The sequence below is a fragment of the Fukomys damarensis genome, unplaced genomic scaffold (genome assembly GCF_012274545.1).
Source record: "Fukomys damarensis isolate Sample0158 unplaced genomic scaffold, DMR_v1.0_HiC HiC_scaffold_14, whole genome shotgun sequence".
Taxonomy (NCBI): Eukaryota; Metazoa; Chordata; class Mammalia; order Rodentia; family Bathyergidae; genus Fukomys; species Fukomys damarensis.
Window position 1 is genome coordinate 22430944 of NW_022900926.1, and position 25955 is coordinate 22456898.

Consider the following 25955-nt stretch of genomic DNA (forward strand, 5'->3'; position numbering starts at 1 on the left):
TTAAAAAAAAAAAAAAAAAAAAAAATCCATGTTGAGTAAAACTGCAAAAGCTATTCATGATCCAAATTTATTTTTAGTAACCCTAACATATTTATGTTCTTTTCATCATTTTAAATAGTTACATCCCATCTCCCCATACGTTCTACTGTTGCTTTTTTGAACTATCAAGTGCCTTGGCTTTTGGGAAAGCATGCATTGGTTTGCCTTTAAAAATAGATAAAACATTTACAGAATTCTTTTCTGGGAATTATTTCTTATACTTCTAACAAGTCTTAACACTTGGTAAGACTTGGTCATTTAACATTTTTAAAATGTGCTTGCTTTTTTCTCCACTGGCTTTTGAACTTGACTCTTGAAATACTTGTAGTGTATCTTGCTTGCCTGCACGCTTCCTCTCTTTCCACCTTGTAGAACGTCTTAAAGCTAACTAAGAAAAATCTGATCATAAACCAATCCTCATATAAAAATTATCCCATATGACTAATGTTGCATTTTACCAGAACCACTGGTTTATAGGAATATAAGACCATTGCTGTCCATAATTATTGGATTGCAACTGTATCTTCAATCAGTATTTAAATAGCTAGCTTTATATTCTGGATTTTTTACTTGGACATGCCTTCCTTTTGGACACATCTCAGACTCACAGGATGTGAGGAGAGTTGAGCGTGGTGGTTCTGGGCACCTTTAGGTAATAACATCTTCCTACTTTTCTCTCTATCTCTGCTTTGCTCCTTTTCCTGAACCTGCTTTTGGCTTTCTTCAACTGCTCCTCTGGCACTCTTGTGTGTAAAACCAATCATCTGCACCCTAGTTATCCCCATTTGTCCTCGTTCAGCATCTTGCAGCCCCATCATCATGCCCTACAAAGCTGCACACTCTAGAAATCCAGTGGATCGACCAAAACTCTTTGTCACACCACCCGAGGGCTCTGCGCGCAGGAGGACTGTTCATGGCACCATGGTGAGTAGCAGCCAGGAGCAGCCCGGCAAGCCTGGGACAGCGTGGACACTGCCCGAGGTACGATGTGATGAGACACAGGGCAGCCGCAACACCCACCATGCCACCCTTCTCCAATGTAGCTCACTGGGCAATGCTGCCCCCCACCCGACACACCCTTCCTCTTAGGTTGGGGATTTTGCACTTTCTAAAAAGTTGAACTGGAAGATGAATACTGTTTCAAGCATACACGAGTGGCTGGCTTATCCCAGTCATATCCAGAAGCTGGCCAGACTCTTAACTGTGAGTCACTAAAAATCAAGATGAGGAATTTTGATCCTACTTATTATTAGCTAATCTCTGTCAAAGCCCACATCTTAAAATATTCCAAAATATTGGAAAAATATTCCAAAAACATGAGTTGTTTGCTAAATAACCAGTCTTTAAAAGGCTATTGTGCTGTATTGCACACTCAAGTTCTGCAAGTGAAAAATGTAATTTGTACTTGTTATTACTGGCAAGGAAGCTGAGCTAACCTTAATCATCATGCTGTAAATGCAGTGAGGTAATTTGTATGTCTCCGGGAATCTTTCTTCATCTTTGTTTTAAACTGTGTGTTTATTTTGCCTCTGTTGAAAGATGAAGATGTTGTTCTATGGCCTTTGGACCCTGTACTTTAGTCTTAAAGGACTCACCCATCCACCAGATCTCATCGCCTCTCTCCCATGATAATAGTGTGGCCCTTGAAATGAAGGGCTAGAACTTGTTTTTTTAATTTTATCTTCCAAGAGCAATTCAGATGTATAAAACTCATGGGTGCTTAAAAGGATTTTGCTTAGAGGATAATTTGAGGGTTTGAGAGCCCTTGATGGTTTTGCCTACAAGCAGTTTTCTTACAAGCCTCATCAGACCTGCAGTGCTCTAAGCCAAAGGTGAAAACTGCCTTTGATGTCTGCAGAGTGGTTTCTTGTTTTTTACAGTACTGGGGATTGAACCTAGGGGAGTCTACCACCAAAGCCACATACCCAGTGCTTTTTATTTTTTGAGAAAAGGTCTCACTGAGTTGCCCGAGCTGGCCTTATACCTGGGATCCTCCTGCCTCCACCTGCCAAATAAGATCACAGGTGTACACCACCACCGTGGCTTCTTCTAAAACTGGATTCACTAGCCTCTGGGTGCAGCAGAGATTCTCACTATGAGCAAAAGGCAGTAGAAGAGGATCAGCTCTGAAGGCTTCTTGGAGAGAAACTGAAGGCTGCCCCTGGGCTAACAGTAAATGAGAGGGGTCTGTCATCCCACATCCTGGGCTTTGTTGTAGGTGTTGGCCTCTCCTTAATGCCTTCCTCTTTCTTTGTGTAGACATTTACCCTTTTCTACCTCCTGCAGCCAAACATTTAGATCAAACCTAAGCCAGAACCTGGAGCTGTGACATGGAATTCAGTAGTCACCATCCACACTGAGCACTCAAAAAGAGGCAAACGACACTGACACGCTGATTTCTTTTTTAATATTGTAGATTGAGCCCAGGACCTTCGTACTGAACTCTATCCTCAGCCCATTTTTTAATTTTTTATCTTGACATAAGGACTTGTTAAGTTGTCCAGGCCAGACTTTGCCTGCCTCAGTTTCCCAGGGTTATAGGCCTGGACCACTAGGCCATGATGAATTTTTAATTTTGAAAAAATGCTGGGCAACACACTTTCTGGTCCTCCTTCTGTCTCTTTTAAGATAGAAGCTTTCATTCTCTCAAATTTTTCGTACTCTTAAAAGAAAAAAAAAATGCTGAGCCAGACATTGTGGCACATACTGGTAATCCCAGCACTTGGGAGGCTGAGGCAGGATGATTGTGAATTTAGGGCCAGACCTTCCCTCCAAACAACAATGACAATAATATGTTTGTGGTTTTAAGAAACAGTCATTTTTTAGTTCAGTGTCAAATATGTTCACGTAACACCGCCAATCTCCAGAACTTTTAAAATCTTGCACAGCTCAACCTCTGTGCACATTAAACTACTTCCTATTTCCTCGTCTTTCCTCTCTGCCCCCGGCAGTAACATCCTACTTTTTGTTTCTGTGCCTATGACTTCTTTAGATACCGCATATAAGTGGAATCATGAAATAATTAAATTTTTATGACTGGTTTATTTCACTTAGCATAAGATTGTCAAGATTCAAACCCGTGGAAGCGCATGTCAGAATTTCTTTCCTGTTTTTGGTGGTGGTGTTATGCTTGGTAGTAGGGATTAAACTCAGAACTTGAGATCCTCCTGCCTTAGCCTCCCAGAGTGCTGGGATCTCGGGTGTGCAGCACCATGCCTGACATCTTCCTTTTCAAGGATGAATATTTCATTGTATGTATATATCACATTTTGGTTTTGCATTCATCTGATGAGTTACATTCATCCGATGAGGTACATTTGGGATGTTTCTACCTTTTGGCTATTGTGCATAATGCCGCTATGAACATTGGTACACAGTATCTCTGGGAGATACTGCAATCAATTCTCTCAGACATATATATACCCAGAAGTGGGAATGCAGGATGATATGGTAGCTATACTTTAGTTTTTTGAGGCACCTCCATACTATTTTCCATAGTTACTGAACCATTTTACATTCCTACCAAAGCACAAGGGGTTCTCATTCTCCACATTTTTACCAGCATGTGTTATTTTCTGGTTTATTTTAAATACAAGTCTTAGTGCATGTGAAATGATAACTCACTGTGTTTCTTTTAAAGATGAAGCATGAAAAAAAGTTTTATTTTTTATTTTATTTTTTTTGTTGTTGTTACCAGGGATCGAACTCACGACCTTGCGCTTGCAAGGCAGGCAGTGGAACCACTGAGCTTAATTCCTGGCCCTGAAAATTTATTTTTTATGAAAATGTTTCACATTGCTTTATTTTTAATGCCTACAACTATTGTTTTCTTAAGTTTTATAATTTTATTTAGCAAGTGTTCAAGTACATCAACTTTGATTTAATTTATGCATGTGAAGTAAAAAAAAATTTAAATTTGGATACATAATTCTTCCAACTGGATATTTAGAAAAGAAAACCTTTCCCTCTTGAATCATCTCAGCAACTTTAGTTTTTCTTAATGTAATACAAGTAGATATTGCTGAAGAAAATATAAATAAGTACTCTCTCTTCTGTGAAGAAATAAATCAAAATTTCATAACCCAATAATTAGAGAATAACAATAGTTAATACACCGTGTACCATATTCTTAAAAGTTACTTGGCTTACTGTGGTTGTACATTCCTATCACATTTTGGGTTTGCATTCATCTGACGAAGTACATTCAGCTTGCATTTCTCTAGTGAGCGGTGATGGTGCAAGCTTCTCATGGGTATGTTGGGAGTTTGTATTTCATATGTGGGAAATGTTTCTTAAAGTCTTTTACCCATTTTTTAAATGAGGTTACTGGTTATTGAATTGTAGGAGTCATTTTTTTTAATATTAACCTCCTATGTATGACTTGAAGATATTTTTCCTATTTCACAGGCTTTCTTTTACTGTGTCCTGTCTTTTTGTTGTTGTTTCTTTTTTGCAGTCTTGAAAGCCGAACCTAGAGCATTTGCACTGAGCTGTATCCCCAATCCTTTTCTTAGTTTTTATTTTGAGACAATTTCACTAAATCACTGAGTTGCCCAGGTCAGACTTGAGCTTGTGTTCCTCGTGCCTCAGCCTCCAGGAGTGATTGTGTTTTTTGATGAATAGAAATGTTTAAGTCTGATGTTTTTCTGTTTGTCTGTTTTTCACACTGTTGGCTATGCTTTTGTTATTCTAACAAATCAACACTAAATCCAATGACATGAAGTTTACCACTTCTGTTTTCTACAGAAGTTCTGTGGTTTTAAGTCATATATTAGGTCTTTAATCCACTTTGAGTTCATGTTTGTATGTTATATAAGGAAAAGGTCCAATTTCTTTTTCTTGCAGATATCCAGTTTTTCCAGCAGCATTCGTTGAAGAGGGCATTCTTTTCTCTTTGATCTTAGGATTTTACCATGTTCCCAAGTAGTTATTTCTGGGCTATCTATTCTATTCAATTGGTCTATATGGTGGTCATTGAGTGTTTTGAGTGATATATATTTTTATATGGTTTAAAATCTACAAGTATGAGGCCTCCAGCCTTGTTCTTCTTTTTCAATATTGTAAAGTTTCCCTCAGCATTTTAGACAATGTTAGAAGGAAAGAGGATTGTACAGACTACAGGGCATTAACTCAGATACAGATGAAAACCAGGAGTGCCTTTACCCAGGTGATACCCAAATGAACTGTGGATTTAAGAATGGTGAATAGACATAGGAGATAAAACAAATTCAACTTGCTTGGGTGATACTATCTCAAGTACTTAGTATTTTCCCAAACCATTCCTCTCCTGCTTTCCCAGCCCATAGGTAGTTAAAGGAGATCAGTTTCTTTTAGGAGACTACAAAGTAATGGGCATTCTGATAAAACAAAGACTGTCTCTTTTATGCAGGGCCATTCCATTTTCCATGTCTCTCTTTTTTCTTTTTTTTTTTTCTCTCTCCTGTTTTCTTTTGTTTTTCTGGGAGTAGAGTGCAGGGCCTCACATATGCTACCCAGTCTACACTGGGCTACATCCCCATCTCCCCTGGACCCTGTTTCATCAAAGCACAGATTAGGAAAGTCATCCCCATATTCTTTACTCACAATTGTCTTTCCCATTCAGATCTCTCCTGATTTGTCTGTCAGCCAAATCAAAATATTTTGAGAAAAAAAGAACCAACAAGACTACTCGGGTTCTTTACCCCGAGTTCCCTTAGGAGGAGCCCTGGGTCTTCCATCCTGGGGACAGACCTTCCGGAGGCATATTAGCCAACTTGCTTACTAGACTGGAAGTTCCATAGGATGACTTTTGCCACCCAAAGACTACACCTGCTCGGCCAGGCCCCACCTCCTGCCAGCATCAGAGATAGGGACAGAGCGTGGTCATGTACCTAGAGATGGGGTAGAACTGGCACCCACTTTGTGCTGCTCCTTCCTGCCCTGTGCATCCCTCTATGTAGAAGCTCCAGTGAGTCCGTATTATCTGACACTTAGATGTTTTTCCCCACGTATGACCCAGGCAGTCAACTAGGATGCTGCTAAGGAAGATGGAGAGAAGCAATTAGATGGGACATTCAAGGGCATAAAAGGGAAGGCAAAGTAGAACTGATGCTTGAGCATTGGGAGAAAAGGAAGGAAAAAAGACTGCGTTACCAGAGCTCTTTTGACCTGTGACCAGATAGTATTTTTGTATCTTTCCGGTCTGCTTTCTGGCAGGTGTTCCCTGAGTGCCTCCAGCAGGCTCCATTCCCATCCCAGAACATGACAGAAAGTTCCAGATGCTCCAGTACTTGGAATGGGTCTGGTTTTCTGTCCGCATTGCGTAGTGGCACCTGGGCTGATTTTGGACTCTCAGAAGGTTTCTCCGGGCTTCTGTCTGCTCATTTCCACTAGGAAGGGTGCTGTCTGGCAGGCTGAATTCCTAGCTGGCAGTTAGGGAAGGGCTGCTCTTTTAGCCTATCCTCAGATTTCTCTTGCTCCCCTGATACAGAGGAGTATAAAAACCTAAATTTGCTCACCCTGAACCTGACTTTCCTTAGAGAACATCAGCTGAAGAAGGAATGTTTCTATAATGTCCATATAGGGAGAAAATGAATTAATGTCAGAAATAGCGGATGTGTAAATTTTGTTTTGTTTTGTTTTGTTTTGAGACAGGGTCTCACTATGTAGCTGAGACTGACCTGGAACTCACTATGTAGCCCAGCCTGTTCTTGAACTCACAGCGATCCTCTAGTCTCAGCCTCCCAAGTGCTGAGATTAAAGGCGTGTGCCACCACGCCTGGCTCTAAATTTTTTAATTATTAAACTAAAAAAAAAAAAAAGATATGCTATGCTTTGAGATGAAAAAAGTTATGAATTAAAGAGAAAAGCATTTAATTAAAAGTTTTTAAAAAAACAGAAGTGATCTTTATTTTAACATTTGTGGGGAATAAACCATACTGAGATTTTGTTCAGGTAATTTCAGACACAAAGTATAAGTGCTCTCTAAAAGTCTCAAGTGTATTTCTTTAAACAAATATCCAAATCACACATTCAAAAACACCTGTGTTAATTCAATTATGCTGTTCTAAACTAACAAGGACCTTGTGGGGGTAGTTTAGAAATTTTGTAAAATCCTGTTAAATGATTTATAGTCCTGCTGTCGAATACTGGAAATGTGATCAGCTCACTCATGGAAAAATCTAATTATTTTCTCTGAACTTAGGGCCATAAAAGAGACAGAGAAAATGTACCCTTCCACCTCATGTCTGGTGTCCGAAGGGCTCTATCTCCAGCTAATCCCAAAGCGAGATCGCCAGCTTCCTCCCGACTCTGGTGAGTGCAGTACACAAGGCTGCTTGGGCCCCATGGTGATTAGTAGCTTCTGTCTTCACAGCAAGCTTGGCCTTGATTTAGGGAATAATAGCGCTCGCTTGCGCTCCCCCCCACCCCCGCTCCCCTCTGTTCCCTTTCCTCCCTCCCTCACCCCCCCCTCTGTACTACATCACCAGCCGTTTTTAATTTAATTTATATTTTGAGGCAAGGTCTTGATAAGTGGCCCCGACTTGTAATGATTCTACCTCAGCTTCCCAAGTGGCTGGTATTACAGGCCTGAACCACCACCACGTCTGACTCAACAGTCTGCCTTAAGGCAAAGAAAAACAGGAACGTAGGATTTCTGCGTCTACTACAGAAAAGACAAATGCACGTTAGTTAGCTACCTGCATTGCTTTTCGATAAATTGTCGTCCTGAGAGGGACGACCTGCTCTGATGCTCCCGTCTCCGCGTTGTTTGCCACCCAGGCTCCCATCCAAGTCCTTCCCGCACTTGCCCGGCACACCCCGACCGGCGTCTTCCTTACCTCCTGGCTCAGTCAAAGCTGCCGCAGCCCAGGCCCGGCCCCCATCCCCTGGCAACATCCGCCCCGGTAAGAAAGAAGCCGGAGTGGAACCCGAGAAGAAAGAGCCGGAGAAGGAGCGTCAGAGCGTTGCCAGCGAGCCCTCTCTGAGGGGCAGAGCACCGCTAGTGAAGGTAGCGGAAGCTGAAGTGGAAGAGGCGCCGCCTGTGGAGCCCGCAGCCGACCCAGGTGGGGATGACCCGGCTTGTGCTGGGACGCGGCCTTCGCTGCTCTCCATCCTTGCTCTTTTTCGCGGGCATTGTTTTATTAGCTTTTCTTTTCTGAGGCTCATTTTAGGACCTTTTCTCTTTTTTAAAAAATTAATTTATTCGTACATTTAAGGTATACAATATAATGACATTGACCGTTGGAAATTTGCACCTTTACATAACCTATCTTGGTTCTTATTTTTCCCCATTTCCCTGCCCTCCCTTTAACCCCTTCCTCCCTCCCTATCTGCAAAGACTTTGTTTCCATTTTCTCATATTAATTCCATTCCCTTCTTCCCTTTCCCCTCCCCTCCCAATTCCCCTTCCCCTTTGCAACTTTTCTTCCTATTTCACATTATCTATTATACCTTTTAGTCCTTATGTACACTTTCAGTTTCTCACACTAGAGTAATGATTCAGTATTTAAACGTGTGTCCTACTTATTTCACTTAGGAGTATCTAAGAGGATGCTTAATGTGCATCCATTTAGCTATAAGTGTCTCTAGTTTCTCATTCTTTATGGCTGAGTAGTACTCCGTTTTATTTAGTAACCCCACATCTTCTTTATCCATTCTCCTGTTGATGGGCAAATTGGGTTGCTTCCAAGTTTTAGCTATCATGAATTGTGCTGCTATGAACATGGGTGCACTCAGACAAAATTCTACAATCTAGAATATATAAAGAACTTTAAAAAATCGGAACTCCCAAATTTAAAGGCCCAATCCAAAAATGGGCATCTGAAACGAACAAACATTTCTCAGACAAAGAAGTAGAAATAGCAAATAAACATATGAAAAAATGTTCAACATCACTGGTCATTCGAGAAATGCAAATGAAAACTGCACTGAGATTCCACCTCACCCCAGAAAGAATGGCTGCTCTCAAGAAATCAACCAATGACAAATGCTGGAGGGGCTGTGGGGAAAGAGGAACCCTTCTCCACTGCTGGTGGGAGTGTAGACTGGTGCAAGCACTGTGGAAATCAGTGTGGAGAGGCCTCAAAGAACTAGGATTGGAGGTCCCATTTGACCCAGCTATTCCCCTGGTAGGTATCTTCCCCAAAGAATTAGTACCTTTTCTTAACTGTAATTTTCTTTACAATCCATACATCTAGAAGCCCATTGTTGGACCCATAGCATTGTTAATTCAGACATGATCCCAAGTCCTTTTACTGAGTCCAGCATTTCATAAAAAAGTTGTGTTCAGAGTGCCGGAGTTCAAATCGTGTATTATACAAGTTATCTATTGCCATAACAATGACAATAACAGAGTAGTCCAATCTTCATAGCTACTATGAAGATTGAGACACTAAAACATTTCTTATTGCACACGGATTATTGGGTCAAGAATTTGGGAACAGTGTAGCTGGGCAGTTGTGGCTCACGGTCTCCTGCGAGATTGTATTTCAGCTGTCTGCCAGGGCTACAGTCATCCCAAAACCCTGAGGGGTGTAGCCAGGTGTGATGCACATTAGTAATCCCAGCACTCAGGTGCCTGAGGCAGGAGGATCACCATGAGTTCAAAGCCAGCCTGGGCTGTGTAGTAAGTTCAAAGCTAGCCTAAAATACATAACAAAACCCTGCCCCTCCCCAAAAAAAAGACTCAGCAGAAAGTGACTGCTGCACATGGCTGTTGGCAGATGTCCCTTGTTTTGTGACATACAGACTTTGTTGCTTGTTGTACTCACAATCTGCTTGCTCTGCTGTCCTCAGAGTGGATGAGAGAGAATAAGGAGAAATCCATGTGTCAAATCTCAAGAGGTCACATGCCCACATTTCTGTCATGTTCTGCTTATGAGAAATCACAAGATTGAATTGATGCTCAAGGATAGGCAGTCAGTCTCCTCCTTTTGGAGGGAGAATTTTCAAAGAATTTATGGAAAAAAAAATTTTTTTCTTTTGGTACCAGGGATCGAGCTTGGGTCCTTGCACTTGTGAAGCAGGTGGTAGAACCACTGAGCTAAATCCCGGCCCTATAGAAATATTTTTAAACCACTACCTCCAGGGATTTTTAAAAATACTGAGCCCTGGCCTTACCTCACACTGGCTGGGTCAGAATAGGAAGGAGGTGGTGAGTCCGAGAACCCTGACAAGTACTGTGACTTGATTCTGAGCACACGAGAGTTTGAAGACCATTAGCTTACACTGTGTGCTTGACAGAGGTCAGAATGTTTTCCCAGAATACCCAGTGGTTCTGTGAAGCTAACCAGATTCTATTTAGGAATCTGCTGTCACTCAGAGCTGGGAGTTTATTTTCTTGTTGAAAATTGTCTTCATTCAAAATTTTTCTGTTTAAGACATCCTGAACATCAAGGATAGAGGCAAAGAAAGAATAGTTGATTCAAGACAGTTGAAAATGTTGAGAGAGTAGAAGAATCCAATGTTTGCTTTCATGAAGGAGAGCATGATCGTAAAGAAAACTCTATGGGAAAAGAAATAGAGATGTAGGGGGGAATGTTGGGATGTTGGGAGTGGCCAGGCACTTAGAGCTCCCGGGTGCTGGATCAGTCACAAGAGTGGGGGGCGCCCTCCTGTACCAGCTCCCCTCTGATTGAAGCCAGAGAACTTCTGCTTGTGTCTGGCTGGGTGGTGTCAAGCCTGAGTGGAGTCCGGATGTGTTAGCCACACACATGCCCCTGAACAGGCCATGGCCTCCCCACATCCCAGACCTGAAGACAGCTCTGGGTAGGCTTCTGTCTGAAAGGGTGTCCCTTCCCGGCCTCCGTCAGCCTGTGACGTGGATGCTGAGGACAGTCAGAGAAAGGCTTTAGTGTCATAATAACAAATAGTCACCAAAGAGCAGGAATTCTTAAAAAGTAACAAAAGATCGCATCTTCATTTTGCTTCTGAATCAACACGAGGCGCTCTACTCAGTCCACATGTGCTAGATATTGTTAACTGATTTGACTGCTATTAAAATAAGATGTGGTGACAGTGTGAGCTATGTTGGAGATCTCACACACCCACAGTTTTTTGTTATCTGTTGCTTGGTTACAGATAGAATATAGTGAAACCATGAGAACACGCAGTAATAAACATTCCCTTTTCTTTGATAATGAGTAATTCTAAGCCTGGGCCATGTGTGGAGAATGCTAGTTTTTGTTTTGTTCTTTGGATTTTGTTTCCAGTTGGGTTTCTTCTTGTACCTATTTGTACAGCTACTCCAGCGCAGGCTCCGACTCCAGCCCCAGCCTCAGCTCCAGCTGCAGCCTCTGTCGCTGCCACACCACCCCCTGTGACTGCCGGTGCTGCTCCCAAAGCCTCTGCAGGCACCACGGACCCAGAAGAGGCCACGCGGCTGCTGGCTGAGAAGAGGAGGCTGGCCCGAGAGCAGAGAGAGAAGGAGGAAAGAGAGAGGAGGGAGAAGGAAGAGCTGGAAAGGTAAAGGGGTGACAGTGACATGACACCAGTGATGCCTTGCATAAAGTCCTCCATCCAGAGGAGGGGATGGCAGCTGTGACCAAAGAGAAGGTTTCAGAATCAGCTTACCTAGTGTGCCTTTGACCAAAAAATTGTTTTTTTCAGTTTCATTTTCTTGCTAGTGATGGTGCAGCACTGATGGAGGAAGGTTTAAAGAAAGATGTAGCCAGGCATGTAGTGCACGCCTGATTCCAGCACTTGGGACACCGAGGCAGGAGGATTGCTGCAAATTTGAGGCCAGCCTGAATTATATAGCGAGACCCCCATCTCACAAAATTGCATTCAGTCTTACAGTTTTCAGTATGATGTGCATTTGGGCAAGTCCTTTCCAGGCTCTGAGCAGTCCTGAAACATGTGAGGAGGTTATGGGTATGCATACAAACACACACATGCGCACACATATTCACAGGGTTATAATCACTGGGGAGGTCAGTTCTGCATGTCTGTTTTCAGTTACTGTATCTCCAATCTCCAGCTTTCCTCATTAGCTTTATCATTACCATTTTAAAGCTGTAAGGTAAAACTCAAGAGTATCTGTGTGAGAGATTTAAATGCTCCACGATTTCCAGACAGTATGCTAGGGACAGTTTGCTTAATTGGTCACCTTCTGGGTCTAATAAGGCTAATGGCGATATAATTGTTCTTCAGACAAACAGAGCTGCCCCTCTGGGAAGGACCTGAGTCCCAGTGCTGGGCCACCGCATTGGATGTGCCCTGCGTGTTGTGCCATTAGAGACCTTGTATGGTCCGTCTCCTTCCTGTTCCTGGAGAAAACATGACCTTATTTATTTAACAAGATTTCCTTTCAGGGTGGAGAGCTTCAATTTTGTCACTAAAAATTTACATCATTTGGATTATACAAGTCTCAGGCTTGATTTTTTCTTTGAAAGTTTTGAACATTTTAAGCTTTACTTTTTTATTTCTATTGGTACATGTTTGCAGTACATAATGATCACATTGCTCTTGGAGAGTTGGTACGTGTACCTAAAACATCTTAATTCTTTTTTCATCCTCTCCTCTCCCTGTATCTTGGTCCCCTTTGCTTTCACAGCTCTATCTCCCTATTTCCTAGTATATTTCTTTTACTTTGCTTTTTTCAGTAAGTGGTAGAGATTAAACCCAGGTCCTGCACTCACCTATATCACCAGCTCATTTTTACTTTTTTATTTTGATGCAGGGTCTCAGTAAATTGCCAGGCTCCAACTTGTGATGCTCCTGCCTCAACCTCCCAGAGAGCTGGGATTGCAGGCGTGCAGTAACACGCCCAGCAAGTCTCAGCTGTTAAAGATATGTAGTTAAATCGCAGATCCTTTGAAAAAGCAAGCTGTCCTGCAAAATATCAGTGGTTCCTTGTTGTTTCTGTTCCCCACACGCTGCATAGAAGCTGGGAGAGGAGGATCAGAAGTAAAGGGTGACTTCCCATTTTGTCCCCAAACATGTTGAGCACATCCCGTGCGGGCATTTCTGCCAGACCTGTGAATGAATTCTCCTTACAGTGCCCAAAGACTAGGCCTCTCTTCTAGACATCCCCCGCGTGTCTTTTGCTTTTTCTTTCCCCAGACAGAAGAAAGAGGAATTGGCTCAAAGGGTGGCGGAAGAGCGAGCCCGCCGCGAGGAGGAGGCTCGCAGGCTGGAGGCCGAGCAAGCCCAGGAGAAGGAGGAGCAGCTGCTCCTGGAGCGGGAGCGCGCAGAGATGGAGCGCGCCCAGAAGCAGGTGCGCCCGGGCCCAGGCCCCTGGCAGTGCCAAGTGTGGCGTTCACGGGTCGATCGCTGGAGAAGCAACCCCTGCTCCTCGTGTGTACCAAACTGACACCGCTTCTTGTTTTCATAAGGAGGAAGAAGCCCGGGTTCGTGAGGAAGCAGAGAGGGTCCGGCAGGAACGAGAGAGACACTTCCAGAGAGAAGAGCAGGAGCGTCTGGAGAGGAAGAAGGTAGCTGTCGCAGGCAGAATCTGGGAGAGAACTGCACTTTTTGTTCTTTCTAGATCTGAAGCCACCCAAAGACCAGGAGATCCCGAGAGACCAGCGTGGCCATCAGTAATAGGCTCTGCCCTTTCCGGATAAGGAACCCCCTTAGTAATAATCACCTCCAAAGCAACCGTGCCCAAGGTTTCAGCCTTGCCCAAGCAGTTGCTTCCAGTTCACAAAGCCCACCCTGCTCCCATCCTTTATGAATAACCCCACTTTTTAAGATGAAGCAGTCTGAATTCGGTTTTCCCCAAAACACACGTGCTGCTGCTTTGACCCTGCTACTTATTTTGTCCCTGACTTACTCTCTGTATCTGATCCTCATCCTGTTTTGCAGCGTCTTGAGGAGATTATGAAGAGAACCAGGAGGACAGAAACTGCAGAGAAGGTATTAAGAGAGCTGCTTTCTAACTACCCTGGGTGGCATTTACTTTTTGCTTTCACTTCCTCCCGTTTCCCCCCTCCCCACCATTGAGGCTTGAACCTAAGGCCCTTGGCACCCTGGGCAAGCAATCTCAACCCTCTTTACTTTCACTTTTAAATTTTTTAAAGCCTTTTTTTTTTTTTTTTTTTTCTTTTTGGTAGAAAACCGTTGACCAGAGAAATGGTGACATAGCCAAGGGAGCTCCCGCTAGAGCAACAGGTATTTCTATCATCAGTTGACATGGAAAATTCTTGGATTCACTGTGGAGCTCAGGATATTCAAAGGGCCGTGGTAAGGGTGGGGAGAGCTGCTCCCAGGCTCAAGCTCAGGTGAAACTGCCTTTGATATTTTTTCTGAGGGCCTTTAAATGTACACATTTTGACAATTTGCATTTTATGGCATTTCTCAGAAGAAAGATTTAAGAGTTATTTCTTTTAACTCTGACTTCAGAGTACAGATAAAATAGAAAATGTATTGAAATTTATTTGGAAGTTGTTCATGTTACAGTGTTTGAGATTACTAGTTTCTTCGTGATTTCTTTTTAAAAATGGAATTCATCTTAGGTTACTACTCCAATCCAGTTAATTTTGATTAAATGCCCTTTGCATCAGGTATATCTTTCATATACTTTTTTGGGAGGCAGGGAGGATACAGGGATTGAACCCAAGGCTTTCATACAGAGCAACATCTCTGACCTTATTTTATTTTTTATTTTGAGGCAGGATCTTGCTAAGTCACTAAGTTGCCTAAGGCTGGGCTCAAACCTGGCAACCCTGCAATCTCAGAGTGCTGGGGCTTACAAGCATGTGTCACCACGCCTGGCTTACCTTTCATATAGTTCTTATTTAATTTCCACTGCAGTCTTAGGAGATAGAGGATGCTTCCTCTTGGCACTGCAGAAGGTTCTGGGATTCATTGTGAACAAGACTGACAAGTCCTTCTCCCCAGGGCACGCTCATTCCCTGACAGCTGGGGCCCAGCTCACCACCTCCTAATTCCCCACAATCCCACATGGTATCTGCGACTGTGCACCCAGATGACTGGTAAATAGCTCAGCCTTCAGTCCTCTTATTTACAGTATCAATCTGAAAAGAAAGGACCAGCCATACTGTTGTTTCTTTTTCTGTTAAAAACAAAGGGTAGAGGGGTCAGGGATTTGGCTCAGTGGTTCCGCCGCCTGCCTTGTAAGCTTAAGCGCCCAAGTTTGATCCCCAGTAAAAAAACAAAACAAATCAAAAAAACCCAAAGGGTAGAGTACCTCACAGGGCTGGATTGAAGATCAAATCAAATGATTACATGAAGGAACATTCCCTGTAAATTCTAGGGGTTGTCAGGTGTAAATCATGATTGGTGTTTGGTTTTATGTCAGTAGAGGCTATTCTAGGGCCAGGGATTGAGCTCAGTGGTTCTCCATCTGCCTCACAAGTTCAAAGTCCTGAGTTCGATCCCTGATACCAAAAAACAAAACAAAAATAGAGGCTATTCTTGTGTCTGTATGTTATGGATCCTTTATTGTGGGATTTGTGTGCTCTTTTATAGATGTCAGAATTATATTTGTTTGGACAATAATCTAGATGGTTGCCTCTTAACTCCACTGCATTTTTAGCATGGTTTCTCCAAGAAGGTCCTAATAGGTACGGGCTCAAGTGCAGCAACTAGCAAGTCACCAAAACAGCCTTGAGGCTGTGCACTGGGCCATGCCAGGATTACCTGAGGGCTGAGGCTGTGGTCTGTGCCTGGCCAGGTTCTTGATTCTTGTTTTCTTTTTTCCCCTTCCTTTTAGTTCCACCTATTCTTTCAGTACCTTTGTGCTCAACCTGAGACTAAACAAAGGCAAGAAAGGGGGTGCATTTGTCACTTGGTAGATCCATGTTCATCAACACTCAAGTAAATTTGATTTGAGTTAAAAATGCTAAAAAGGAGGGGTGCTGGGGATTTGGCTCAGTGGTGCTGCTGCCTACCTCACAAGTGCAAGGTCCAGAGTGAGAACCCTGTACCAAAAAAAAAAAAAATTGCTAAAAAAGAAGCTTGAAAGTTAAATATTCCTTTTCTCATCGGGCATCTGCCTGAGGGCTGAATGGTATCACCAGTACCATAAAGAGAATTCTCGGGTGGGCAGGTGCCCAGGTAGGCAAGTTCACACCCCCTCCAGAACTCCCCTCAGGTGAGCTGCCACCCACTTTGCAAGCATTGGCAGTTTTTAAATTATCATTATTTCCTTGCCTCAGTTATCAGACTCTGTGGACCTCTGGCCGTTTCATCGAATGTATGCTTGGTCATGAAATAGCACTCACTTGCAATTATTTCAGTTATTCTGTCTCATCAAGCTGAAACCATAAAATGTCATGGTTTTTTCTGGAGCTCTGACCTGTATGAAGGGCGTAAGACTTCTAAGTAACCCTATCTGTGATTTGAGGGTCGGGCATCAATATTGACTTAAACTGGACTCTGTCTGGCATTGCGCATGGAATAACAAAGTAGCGAGTTTGTAGGTTTCCATTTATGAAATCCTTGTCATTCTACATATGACCAGAACAAGTTGAGTTTGCAAGAATCTTTTTTCTCACTTCCGATATCCACGATGATTTGCTCTGGGTGCCTCTGTAGAGATGTTTGGTATCCACCCGATCAAGTCTGCTCACTGCTGTCTTCATCAGATGCTATGGTTTCAGTGTATACTTTCTGCCCGTAGCCAATTTATTTGTAAGCCAAAATGACAGTAGCATTTATTTCATCCCTCACAATGGGAAGAGCTCTGTTCTGAATACTCTACATGTATTAACACGTTTAATTGTCACAGTAGCTCATGAGATAGGTACCAATATTCATTGTGCAAAATGAGGGAAGAATTTAAATAACTTGTTCCAAGTCCCACAGCTGGTGAATCACAGAGCAGAACATGATCTAAGCACGGTGGTTCCTGGGGGGTTGGGTTTGATGATAGAGTATTAGTGACTCTCTTCTCTCTTTTTCTGCACATAGAGACAGCTCTACTTCCGTGTATGACAGACTTGCCCGGAAGTGGGGATCCAGGCACTAGCCCACATGTGGTCACTTCACACCAACCCAAAGTGACCGTTGAGAGGTGAGTCGAACAACTGGGACCTGTTTTCACATGTTACACCAAAGCACTGTTTTTACCCCATCAGAATTTCCTGGGCCTGGCAGAATTTCAAAGTTTTAACATTAAGATCTATTTTCATTGTGATTTTTATTTGGGTCATTAATTTGGGTGGTTGTTTTGTTTCCAGCTTTTTTAAGACAAGGTCTTGCTATGGTGTTCAGGCTTTAAATTCACTATGTATCCCAGGTTGGCCTTGAACTCAGGGCAATCCTCCTGCCTCAGTCTCTTGAGTGCTGGGATTACAGGTGTGTACCATCATGCCCGGCTGGGGTCATTAATTTTGGATAGAGCTTAGAACTCTATTTTTAAGAAAGGTTCAATATCATTTTTCTTATGCCTTCATGGTGAGGTTGTAGTGACTATTAAAATTATAGGAGGTAGTTTTCTTTGTATGTATTTAACCTGACCTGGATATCCTGATCCTTTAATAGCACAAGACAATTAAATCTGAGACATATATGATGCTGAGTCACAAGTTTGTTCCATAATAAAAGTAATTTAGATACCAATATTTTAATGGTAGCAGATTTTCTTAATGAAGAAGCAAAATAATTCCTAACAATAAGTAAAAGATGACCTGGACCAGACATAATAATGCATGCCTGTTATCCCAGCAATCTGGGAGAAAAAGGCAGGAGGATCTCAAATTTGAGCCCATCATGGTCAACTTAGTGACTTAGCAAGAAGAGCCTGTCTCAAAATAAACACTTAGGAAAAGGCAGAGGGTGTAGCTTAGTGCAGAGGCCTTCAGTTCAATCCCCAGCACTGCTGAGCAAATAAGTACTTTTCTTTTCCCTTGTATCTGTATCAATTGTGTCATAAGGACTTTTTTGTTTTTTGATACAGGGTCTTGCTATGTAGTTCGGGCTGACCTTGAGCTCACTATGTAGTGCAAGCTGGCCTCAAACTCACTGTGAGTTCAGCCTCATAAGGACATTTTTTAAAATAAAAAATCCATTGTTGATGGGAGAGCAGACTAGTGCAACCACTATGGAAATCAATATGGAGATACCTGAGAGAGCTGGGACTAGAGGATCCATTTGACCCAGCCATCCCTTTGCTGGGCATCTTTCCAAAAGAATTAAAAGAATCATACCAGAGTGATATATGTGCACCCATGTTTATAGGGGCACAGTTTGTAATAGCTAAAACTTGGAAACAGCCCAATTGCCCATCAGTTGGAGATTGGATAAAGAAGATGTGGTTTTTCTATAAAATGGAATGCTACTCAGCCATAAAGAATGAGAAATTAGATTCATTCATAGGAAAATGGATACATATTGAGGATATACTCCTAAGTGAAATAAATAAGTCACACATGTGTAAATACCGAATAGTTTTTCTGGTGTGAAAAACTATAATAGTACATAAGATCCTAAGGAGATAACTGACATTGTGAAATGGGAAGAAAAGGTCTAAAGGTGTAGGGAAAGTGGGAAGGGTAGGGGAAGGGGAATAAGGGAAAAGAAAAAAAATAGGAGAAAATGTAAAAATGGAAATAAAGTGTTTGTAAATGGGGAGGGGAGGAGGAGGTGAAGGGAGGGCAGGGACAAGGGGAAAAAAATGAGAACCAAGACCTGTCATGTAAAGGTACAAGATCCCAATGATGGATGTAACTGTACTGTATACCTAAAATGTACCAATAAACTCAATGAGAGAAAAAAAAATTAAAAGTTTAACTTGTGCCTAAAAATCTAAAATAGAGAACTTATGGAATATTTTTAGTGGTATTTAAAATTTTTAGCTATGACTTTTTTAATTTTTTGGAACCTATTTAAATTATTTTATGAAATTTTCAATCTCTAGCACAAGGGTATTTGCTACCAATAGAAAATTGAAGACCCTCAACTGTTTTCTTAATCTAAAAACTTATACTGCAAATATTCTATAATGTAATTGGCAGCAGTTAAAAAATAAGGAAAGATTTTTTTTTTAACCATTTCTGGTATTGCATGGTGATCTGCTGTGAATCCCTCAATGGAGAGTTTTGGTGCCTGCCTGATTGGATTGGCTTTCTGCTGTCTTCATCCTACTCTTCCTGTCTTCCTGAGACAGGCAGCTTTTTTTTTTAACGTACTGCAATATCAAAGAGAATAATTTCCTGAGATATCTTAATAAACTCTCAATTATGTTGAATAAATTTAATATTATAATTACCTAACATACATATTAAATGGTATATTTTTCTTAAATTTTTGTTTGATTTTCAAAAAAGTCTGTTCCAACTTGCTATAATTTTTGATGTTCAATTCAGTGACTTGAGAGATTTTTTGGAAGGCATGAAAAGCACCATGGAGGGAATTCTATTTTGATTCAGAACAGGCAGTACATACTTCAGCTTACTACGCTACTGATAATTCTGTCTGATCAGCAAAACAAATTTATGTAGCTACAGGTGCACACCTGTTACCCTAGCTACTTGGGAGTCTGGGGCAGGAGGATCACAAGTTTGAGGCCAGCCTGGGCAAATTGGCAAGGGCCTATCTCAAAATAAAAAAGGGCTGTGTATGTAGCTTGGTGGTATAGCACCCCGGATTCAATCCCAGTCCTGCCAAAAAAAGAAGAAAAAGGGAGAAAAGAAAAAGAAATTGTAGTGGCCAGCTCTCGTCAGTAGCAAAATCACCAAATAATCATTATATAAGATTCTAAAACATTGCATTATATAAGATGATATAGATAGTAAACCTGATTTTTTAGCCTTCTCTACATGGAAAAAAATCAACAGTTTGTAGTTAAACCAAAATGCACTACTATTGCTGTCCATCTTTATCCAAGGGATAAACTGTCCTTTGTCATGCGTGTAAGATGATCCTTATCAGACTACTGGGAGAAGGATAAGCATAGACTTATTTTTTCTTTCACCTAACAATATAGGCAGTTCAGATATAAATTAGTATCAGATATAAACCTCAAAATACAGGAGTGACCTGACAAATCTATTGGCCTGCCAGATGTGGTAGCTCACACCTCTTCTGATCCCAGCACTATGGGAGGCTGCGGCAGGAGAATCACAGATTTAAGCCTGGGCAACTTAGTGACTTAGTGTGATATATCACTTTTAATACAAGTTACTTCTTATAACATAATTAATAAGTGTCAAGGAAGAGGAGCCTGGCTCTCATAGCCACGTAGAATGTTAGATCGTGGCCCTGTCCCTTCTCTGAACAGAATTTGGGTGAAATATACAAGAACCTTATATCCAACCTTTGACTTCTGAATGGGAATTCAAAAGCTGGCACTGCTGTCCAAGAAGTCACGCAGATCTATAATCCCTGACCCCAGTGACTCTAGTTTTTTTCATAGTTTCTGCTGGTCTCTGTGTTCCCTGAACATTAAAGCACATGGCACAATGAGTTCCCTGATTGCTAACAGGAAAGAACAGGTGGGCGTGAAGTGGGGAGATGAAGCCAGCGGGTGACTCATGTCTGAGTTTGGCCACTGCTGCTATGACTGAACACACACAGGCCTGCAAGATAACAGGGGTGAAGACGGCCAAGGGAGAAGGGCTTTGGAGCTACAGCCCTGCTCTTACCTTTTGCCAGAACTTCTCCTTAAATTCTCTTTGGCTAGAGAACCAGAACTACTACTGGCTGCAGAAAACCCATGGGCATTGGGAAAGGACAGGATAGGTGTGAAAACCCAGACAGAGAACAACAGGAAGTAGGCATGTGTGTGCACTCAAGTGTGTGAATGTGTGTGCACACATGCACTCACACATACAACACCAAGCTTCCTCTCCCTTCCTTGGGGAATTAGCACCATCACACTCTTAACATTTTTATATTCTTTCACACTCAAAAAAAAAATTTCAGACCTCGCAGTGCCTTGTGAAATATTCAGAACAAGGATCTTTTTTTTTCCTTAAAAGTTTTTTAAAGGTTTAATTAACAAAAAAAGTGCCCCCCCCCACAAAAGATGTTACAAGTCAGAAATGCTTTAGAATGTATTCCACAAAGTCATTTCTCTTCAGGTAAGGAAAGTAAACTTTCTTCATTCAGACAAAAAATACAGGTTCTCTTAAAAAATTTTTTCAGTGGAAAAGTTAGACTTACATTAGCTTTATTTTACCATTGAGGGAAGGCAGTGTGAAAAAGTGACTTAAATTCAAACAGTTGGCATTAGAATGCAGGTAATTTATTGAGCATTGAACAAAGTGTGAAGGTTGTGTGTACATACTGCTGCACTCAACTAAAATGAATGGTAACATTACTCTAGCCCTTGTTTGATGAATAGGCATTGTTTTGTTGCAACATAGAAAATAATAGTGGACATGCAGTCCCAGCTACTTGGGATATTGAGACAGGCGGATCACTTAAGCATGGGCAACATGGCAAGACCTCCATTTTTAAAAAATTAGAATAAGAATATAACATAAAGTACTGACATTATATGGCTGGAGAGAATAACAGTATTAAGAGAAACTATAGATAATTATAGATTGGATAGCTTGTTCAGTGCACCCCCAAAATAGGTCAAAGATATTATGCATGATTTAATCGGTGAGGATCAACATGGGGTTAGAGTAAGATTTAAGTAGAGCAAAGATAAAAGTTTGGTCTTGCTGCATATACACATGCCTGCAAGTCCCAGAAGTTGGGACCCTGAGGTAGGAGGATTGTGAGTTCAGGGCCGTGCTGCACTACATACTGAGTTCAAGGCCATCCTGGACTATATAGTGAGATACTCTCAAAAACCCAACAACAAAAAAGTTTGATCTTGAACAATTTGCATAGATGAAATTACACAAGCATTCTGGAAAGCTGGGGACATTAAAAGAGGGCCAGAATATGAACAGTCAAGGAATTCATAAAGTTACTTATTGAGAACATCACCGGACCAGAAAACAAGAAATCATGTATTTAGAGCCAGGCACAACGCCATGTGCCTATAGTCCTAGCTACTTAGGAGGTTGAGGCAGGAAGATCATTTGAGCACAGGAGTTTGCAATTAGCCAGGACAACATAGCCAAATCCCTTCCCCCAAATAAAAACTTGATATAGTGGCCTACACCTATAATCCCAGCACTTGGAGACTGAGGCAGGAGGATCATCGGTTTGAGACCAGATTAAGCAATTTAATGAGACCTTGTCCCCTCCCCCCGACAAAAGAGCAGCAGCTCTGTCTTGGCAGCTGTGTAACTATGTGCAGATCATTTACTGTGGGGACTTGGCCAAGGAGTGAATGGTTAAACTGCAGGACAAAAGCGCTAGGGCTCTGTGAAGAGTGAATGGTTTAACAGTAAGTTTAGATTAGTGACAGCATGTTGTGTCCGGCTGTCGTCCTATCCCCTTTCCCCAAAAAACTACTTAGCCTTGAGACACTTCCTTACCCGATCTGCTTTTTTTCTTACACTGATATAAATAAAACCCAAAAAGTTCTCGGCTTTGGTGCTGCTCCTGGGAGTCTCCCTAATGCTGGGTGCTTTCAGTTGAGATAGCCTCTCTGGGCCTCTTTGGTGTTCAGACCAAGTCTCTGCGGAGTAATCTTTTCATGCTCTGTGCCACCACAGTCATATGCAATGACACTTTACTCCTTCAGTAGGAATTAGGACCCTTTCATCTTGAAGGAAGTTCCTGCTTAAGGGCCATTCCATTGATGGGAATCTGTTCGAAGTAGTAAATTGTCCATTTTGATAGGTTTTATGGCAAGGCTAGATTTTTTTAAATAGCTAAAAATACAAATATGTCGTAGTTCACCATTTTTGTTAGCAATGGTATGATGAATCAGTTTAATTTTTTACTGTAAAGTAATAAATCTATTGCAAAATATTTTTGATTGTTCTATAAATGTTAATGCTAACTCATTTCTGTTTTGATTTTTCATTTTCCCCAGTGCTCCTAATTTGGAAAAACCACCAAATGAAAACGGAGTATCTGTGGAGAATGAAACTTTTGAAGAGAGTATAACCTTACCCATTGGATCTAAGCCATCAAGATTAGATGTCATCAATAGTGAGAACCCAGAAATTCCTTTGACTCCAATTTTGGCCTTCGATGAAGAAGGGACACTTGGGCCTCTGCCTCAGGTAGACGGTGTTCAAACACAACAGACCACAGGTAAGCTTACCTTGAACTCCCTTCTGTGGTCGTCAGAAATATGTGACACCCAAGAGGGGATGAATTGCCACATTCTCCACTGTGACTGTGGTCATAGAAGCTGAATTGTCTCAGGCCTCTCGTCTGCCCGTTCATTCCGCACAGTGGACTACGCTGTGAGTAGCCATCCGCCTCTGCCGCCAGAGGAGTGCTCGCTGTTGGGAGGTGCTTCGTGTCAGACAAGGCCCCTCCCCATAACAGGCAGGCCATCCAGCCTAGTTCTGCCCACCTGACAAGGGGTTGGAGTTTTTCCCATTTTTCTCAAGTCTTCAGACTCTGGAAGACTGCCCTTATGTTCTCTTGCCATTTTTCCCTGCTTTGGGTTTGGCAGCGTGGGTCATATGTTACTGTCTTTTTAAAGTTTGTTATGATTTAGGTAATAACAGTTCATCAAAGTAGGATCATATTGAGCCCAACAAGATCTCTCATGAGCTTGGGCTATAAAACGAGGTCACAGAGTCCCTCTCTGGTCTGATTTCCTGATACTTATGGCTTCAGGAACAGTATTTAATGTCATATTTGTGGGCATATGCCAGTGTGGTGTCCTCCTTTGTCATATTACAAGTTCATGGGGGGAGGGGGTCCATGTGATTTTCTGCTTCTCCTGGTGGATCTTATTAAATCATCTTTTCAGTTATCTGTGGATCCATTCCCACTGTTCTTAACTTTCCTTTCCTTCCCTGGAGCCCTAAGTATCAGGTTACTAAGGAATCGACAACTGAGTGTTTAAATCCCTAACCTCTGAGAAGCCTACAATTGATATATACAGGGTAGAAAAGTAAATGTTATAGCCTAGGTTAGAGTAAAGGAAAGGCCACATGTTTCCTATAAGTAGTAGAATTCACTAAATATAAGGCTGTGAATCCTAAGACAATGACCTATTCTCATGTAAGACAATGTATATAACAACATGGTGATATTTTGGAAATGTAAAATATCACTATCATTTTCTTTCAATAAGATTTTAGGCAAGTGTCATATTAATCTGTTCCTTTTTCTGTCTCCTCTTGTAGAAGTTATATGAGCATTTCTTCTGATTCACCAAAGCAGAAATTGAGTAAGAGTTTCTACGATTAATGGAATTCCTTTCATGCCACAAAGGAGCATTCCCTGCTCCAGTTTTCTAAAGATTGCTTGACCATCATTTTGAAAAGACTTTATTAAAACCAGCTAATGACAATAGACTGGATAGCTTTTCTAATAATTTCGCCAACAGAAAGAAATAAATGCTCCTTATTCTTCAGTACTTTAAAATGGCTTTTTCTAGTGTGTTCCTTCTTAGCAACTTGATATTTTTCTGCATTCTTTAAAAGACGAACATTTGACTCTAAAAGAAACGGGCTGACTGAGCATGATTTTTCAGAGCTGTTTTGTTCTTAGAAGCCTAACATAAAAAATTGGCAAAAAAAAATTACCTTTTACAATGTAATACTTGAAAAATAAGTACCTCTTTTCTCTACAAATAGAGTGAATAGAGGAGGTATTTAAATTAAACCTGTTTGTTTAAATACTGTTGCGAAAAGCTCTATTTGTAGAGGCAAATTAAAGGCAGGCTACCAGGTTCTTGTAAATGCAACTTGTACATGGACATTCTGCGGACCCAGCTGTCATACTCCTCTTGCAGCTTATTTTACGAAAGCTAACAACTTTTAAAATGTGAAAAAAAAATACTTATTTTTTCAAAGCAAGAACATAATTTACTCTCCTCTCAAATCATGTATTTATAAAGTTTCTCCAAACAAATTAAATAAATTAGAACTATGCATGGACCCTGCAGATTTGCTTTACGAGATGCAATTCCTTCTGACGTCACTGTGAGAGAATGTTACTGGTGGTTCAGGGCTACTTCTGACCTTCGTATGTTGCTGCTGTCCCGAATGATGGCTGGGACTTGTCTTTGCCTTACCTGATCACAAATTATGGGGGGAGGGGGGGTAGAGGGTTTCGTGTTTCTTTAAATCAAAAAAGAATTTGGTTTTGCTCGTTTCAGAGCAATGAATGGGACGTTGACTGGCAATGGGACGAGGGGCTCCACGGGCATCCTCACGCCGCAGGGCAGCCATCACTTTTCACTTTTCGTCGTTATTCTTCACTTTTGCTGCTGAGCCTAGCTGTACAAACTTGCACTTTCATTTGCTAATATAAGTTTGATTTGATTTTTCCCATTTAAGAGACCACTAATGAGTAAATGTAGAAAGAGAGGGAACACTGAGGGAATACGTGGTTTTATGTGGAATGTTTAAGAAAGTCAGATTTATACCAGTATAATGTGTTGGTTTTGTTAAAAGAGGGATTAGTTAAGCTCCTAGATTGAATGAGAGACTATTCATCTTATTGGACTGTTCCTTTTAAATCTAAGTATATCATCCTTAGCAACAATTTTAATTTGTCAAAACATTAATTTGGATTTTTTTCCTTATTCTCAGTTGTCTGTGTACACAGTCATCCTATTAAAAAATTCTGTTCAACAAAGTTGTTTTATTTGTTTAAATCAACCTAGCATGAAACACCAAATAAAATATTTGCCATAGTTTTACTTTTAGAACTTTCGTATGTGAACAGCTCAAGTTGGCCTTTCTTGTTTGTCTGTGTGTTTGCTTGTTGGTGGAGAGTGTGTGAGGGTGTCTGTGTGTTTATCTGGGTGTGGTTTTGGATTCTGGGAATCAAACATAGGACCTCGCAAATGTGTTTGTTGTACAGTATTGTCCAACAACACCCCCAGCCCCATGGTTGATTCTTTAGTTTTCAAATTGCCCTTCATTTAACCTTGATGGCATTTCCCTGGATCCCTATTGAGCTAGCATATAGAATAGTTTATTTAA

General features: G+C 41.5%; 1 protein-coding gene across 9 annotated transcripts in view; it reads left to right on the top strand.

The window, feature by feature from the left end:
* Map7 (microtubule associated protein 7) overlaps window positions 1-25239 on the top strand; it is a 142533-nt gene extending 117294 nt beyond the window's left edge. For 5 of the 9 annotated variants that reach the window (XM_033763271.1, XM_033763272.1, XM_033763270.1 and 2 more), the window contains 11 exons: window positions 815-1020; window positions 7223-7332; window positions 7801-8084; window positions 11262-11484; window positions 13084-13237; window positions 13356-13454; window positions 13828-13878; window positions 14076-14133; window positions 16897-16999; window positions 22871-23094; window positions 24147-25239. In XM_033763271.1, the coding sequence (XP_033619162.1) occupies window positions 815-1020; window positions 7223-7332; window positions 7801-8084; window positions 11262-11484; window positions 13084-13237; window positions 13356-13454; window positions 13828-13878; window positions 14076-14133; window positions 16897-16999; window positions 22871-23094; window positions 24147-24157 (1523 nt within the window). In that variant the 3' untranslated portion in view covers window positions 24158-25239. The remainder of the gene's footprint in view (window positions 1-814; window positions 1021-7222; window positions 7333-7800; window positions 8085-11261; window positions 11485-13083; window positions 13238-13355; window positions 13455-13827; window positions 13879-14075; window positions 14134-16896; window positions 17000-22870; window positions 23095-24146) is intronic. The other 4 variants (XM_010626575.3, XM_010626574.2, XM_033763274.1 and 1 more) reach the window with 3 other exon arrangements.
* The last annotated feature ends 716 nt before the right edge of the window (window positions 25240-25955 follow it).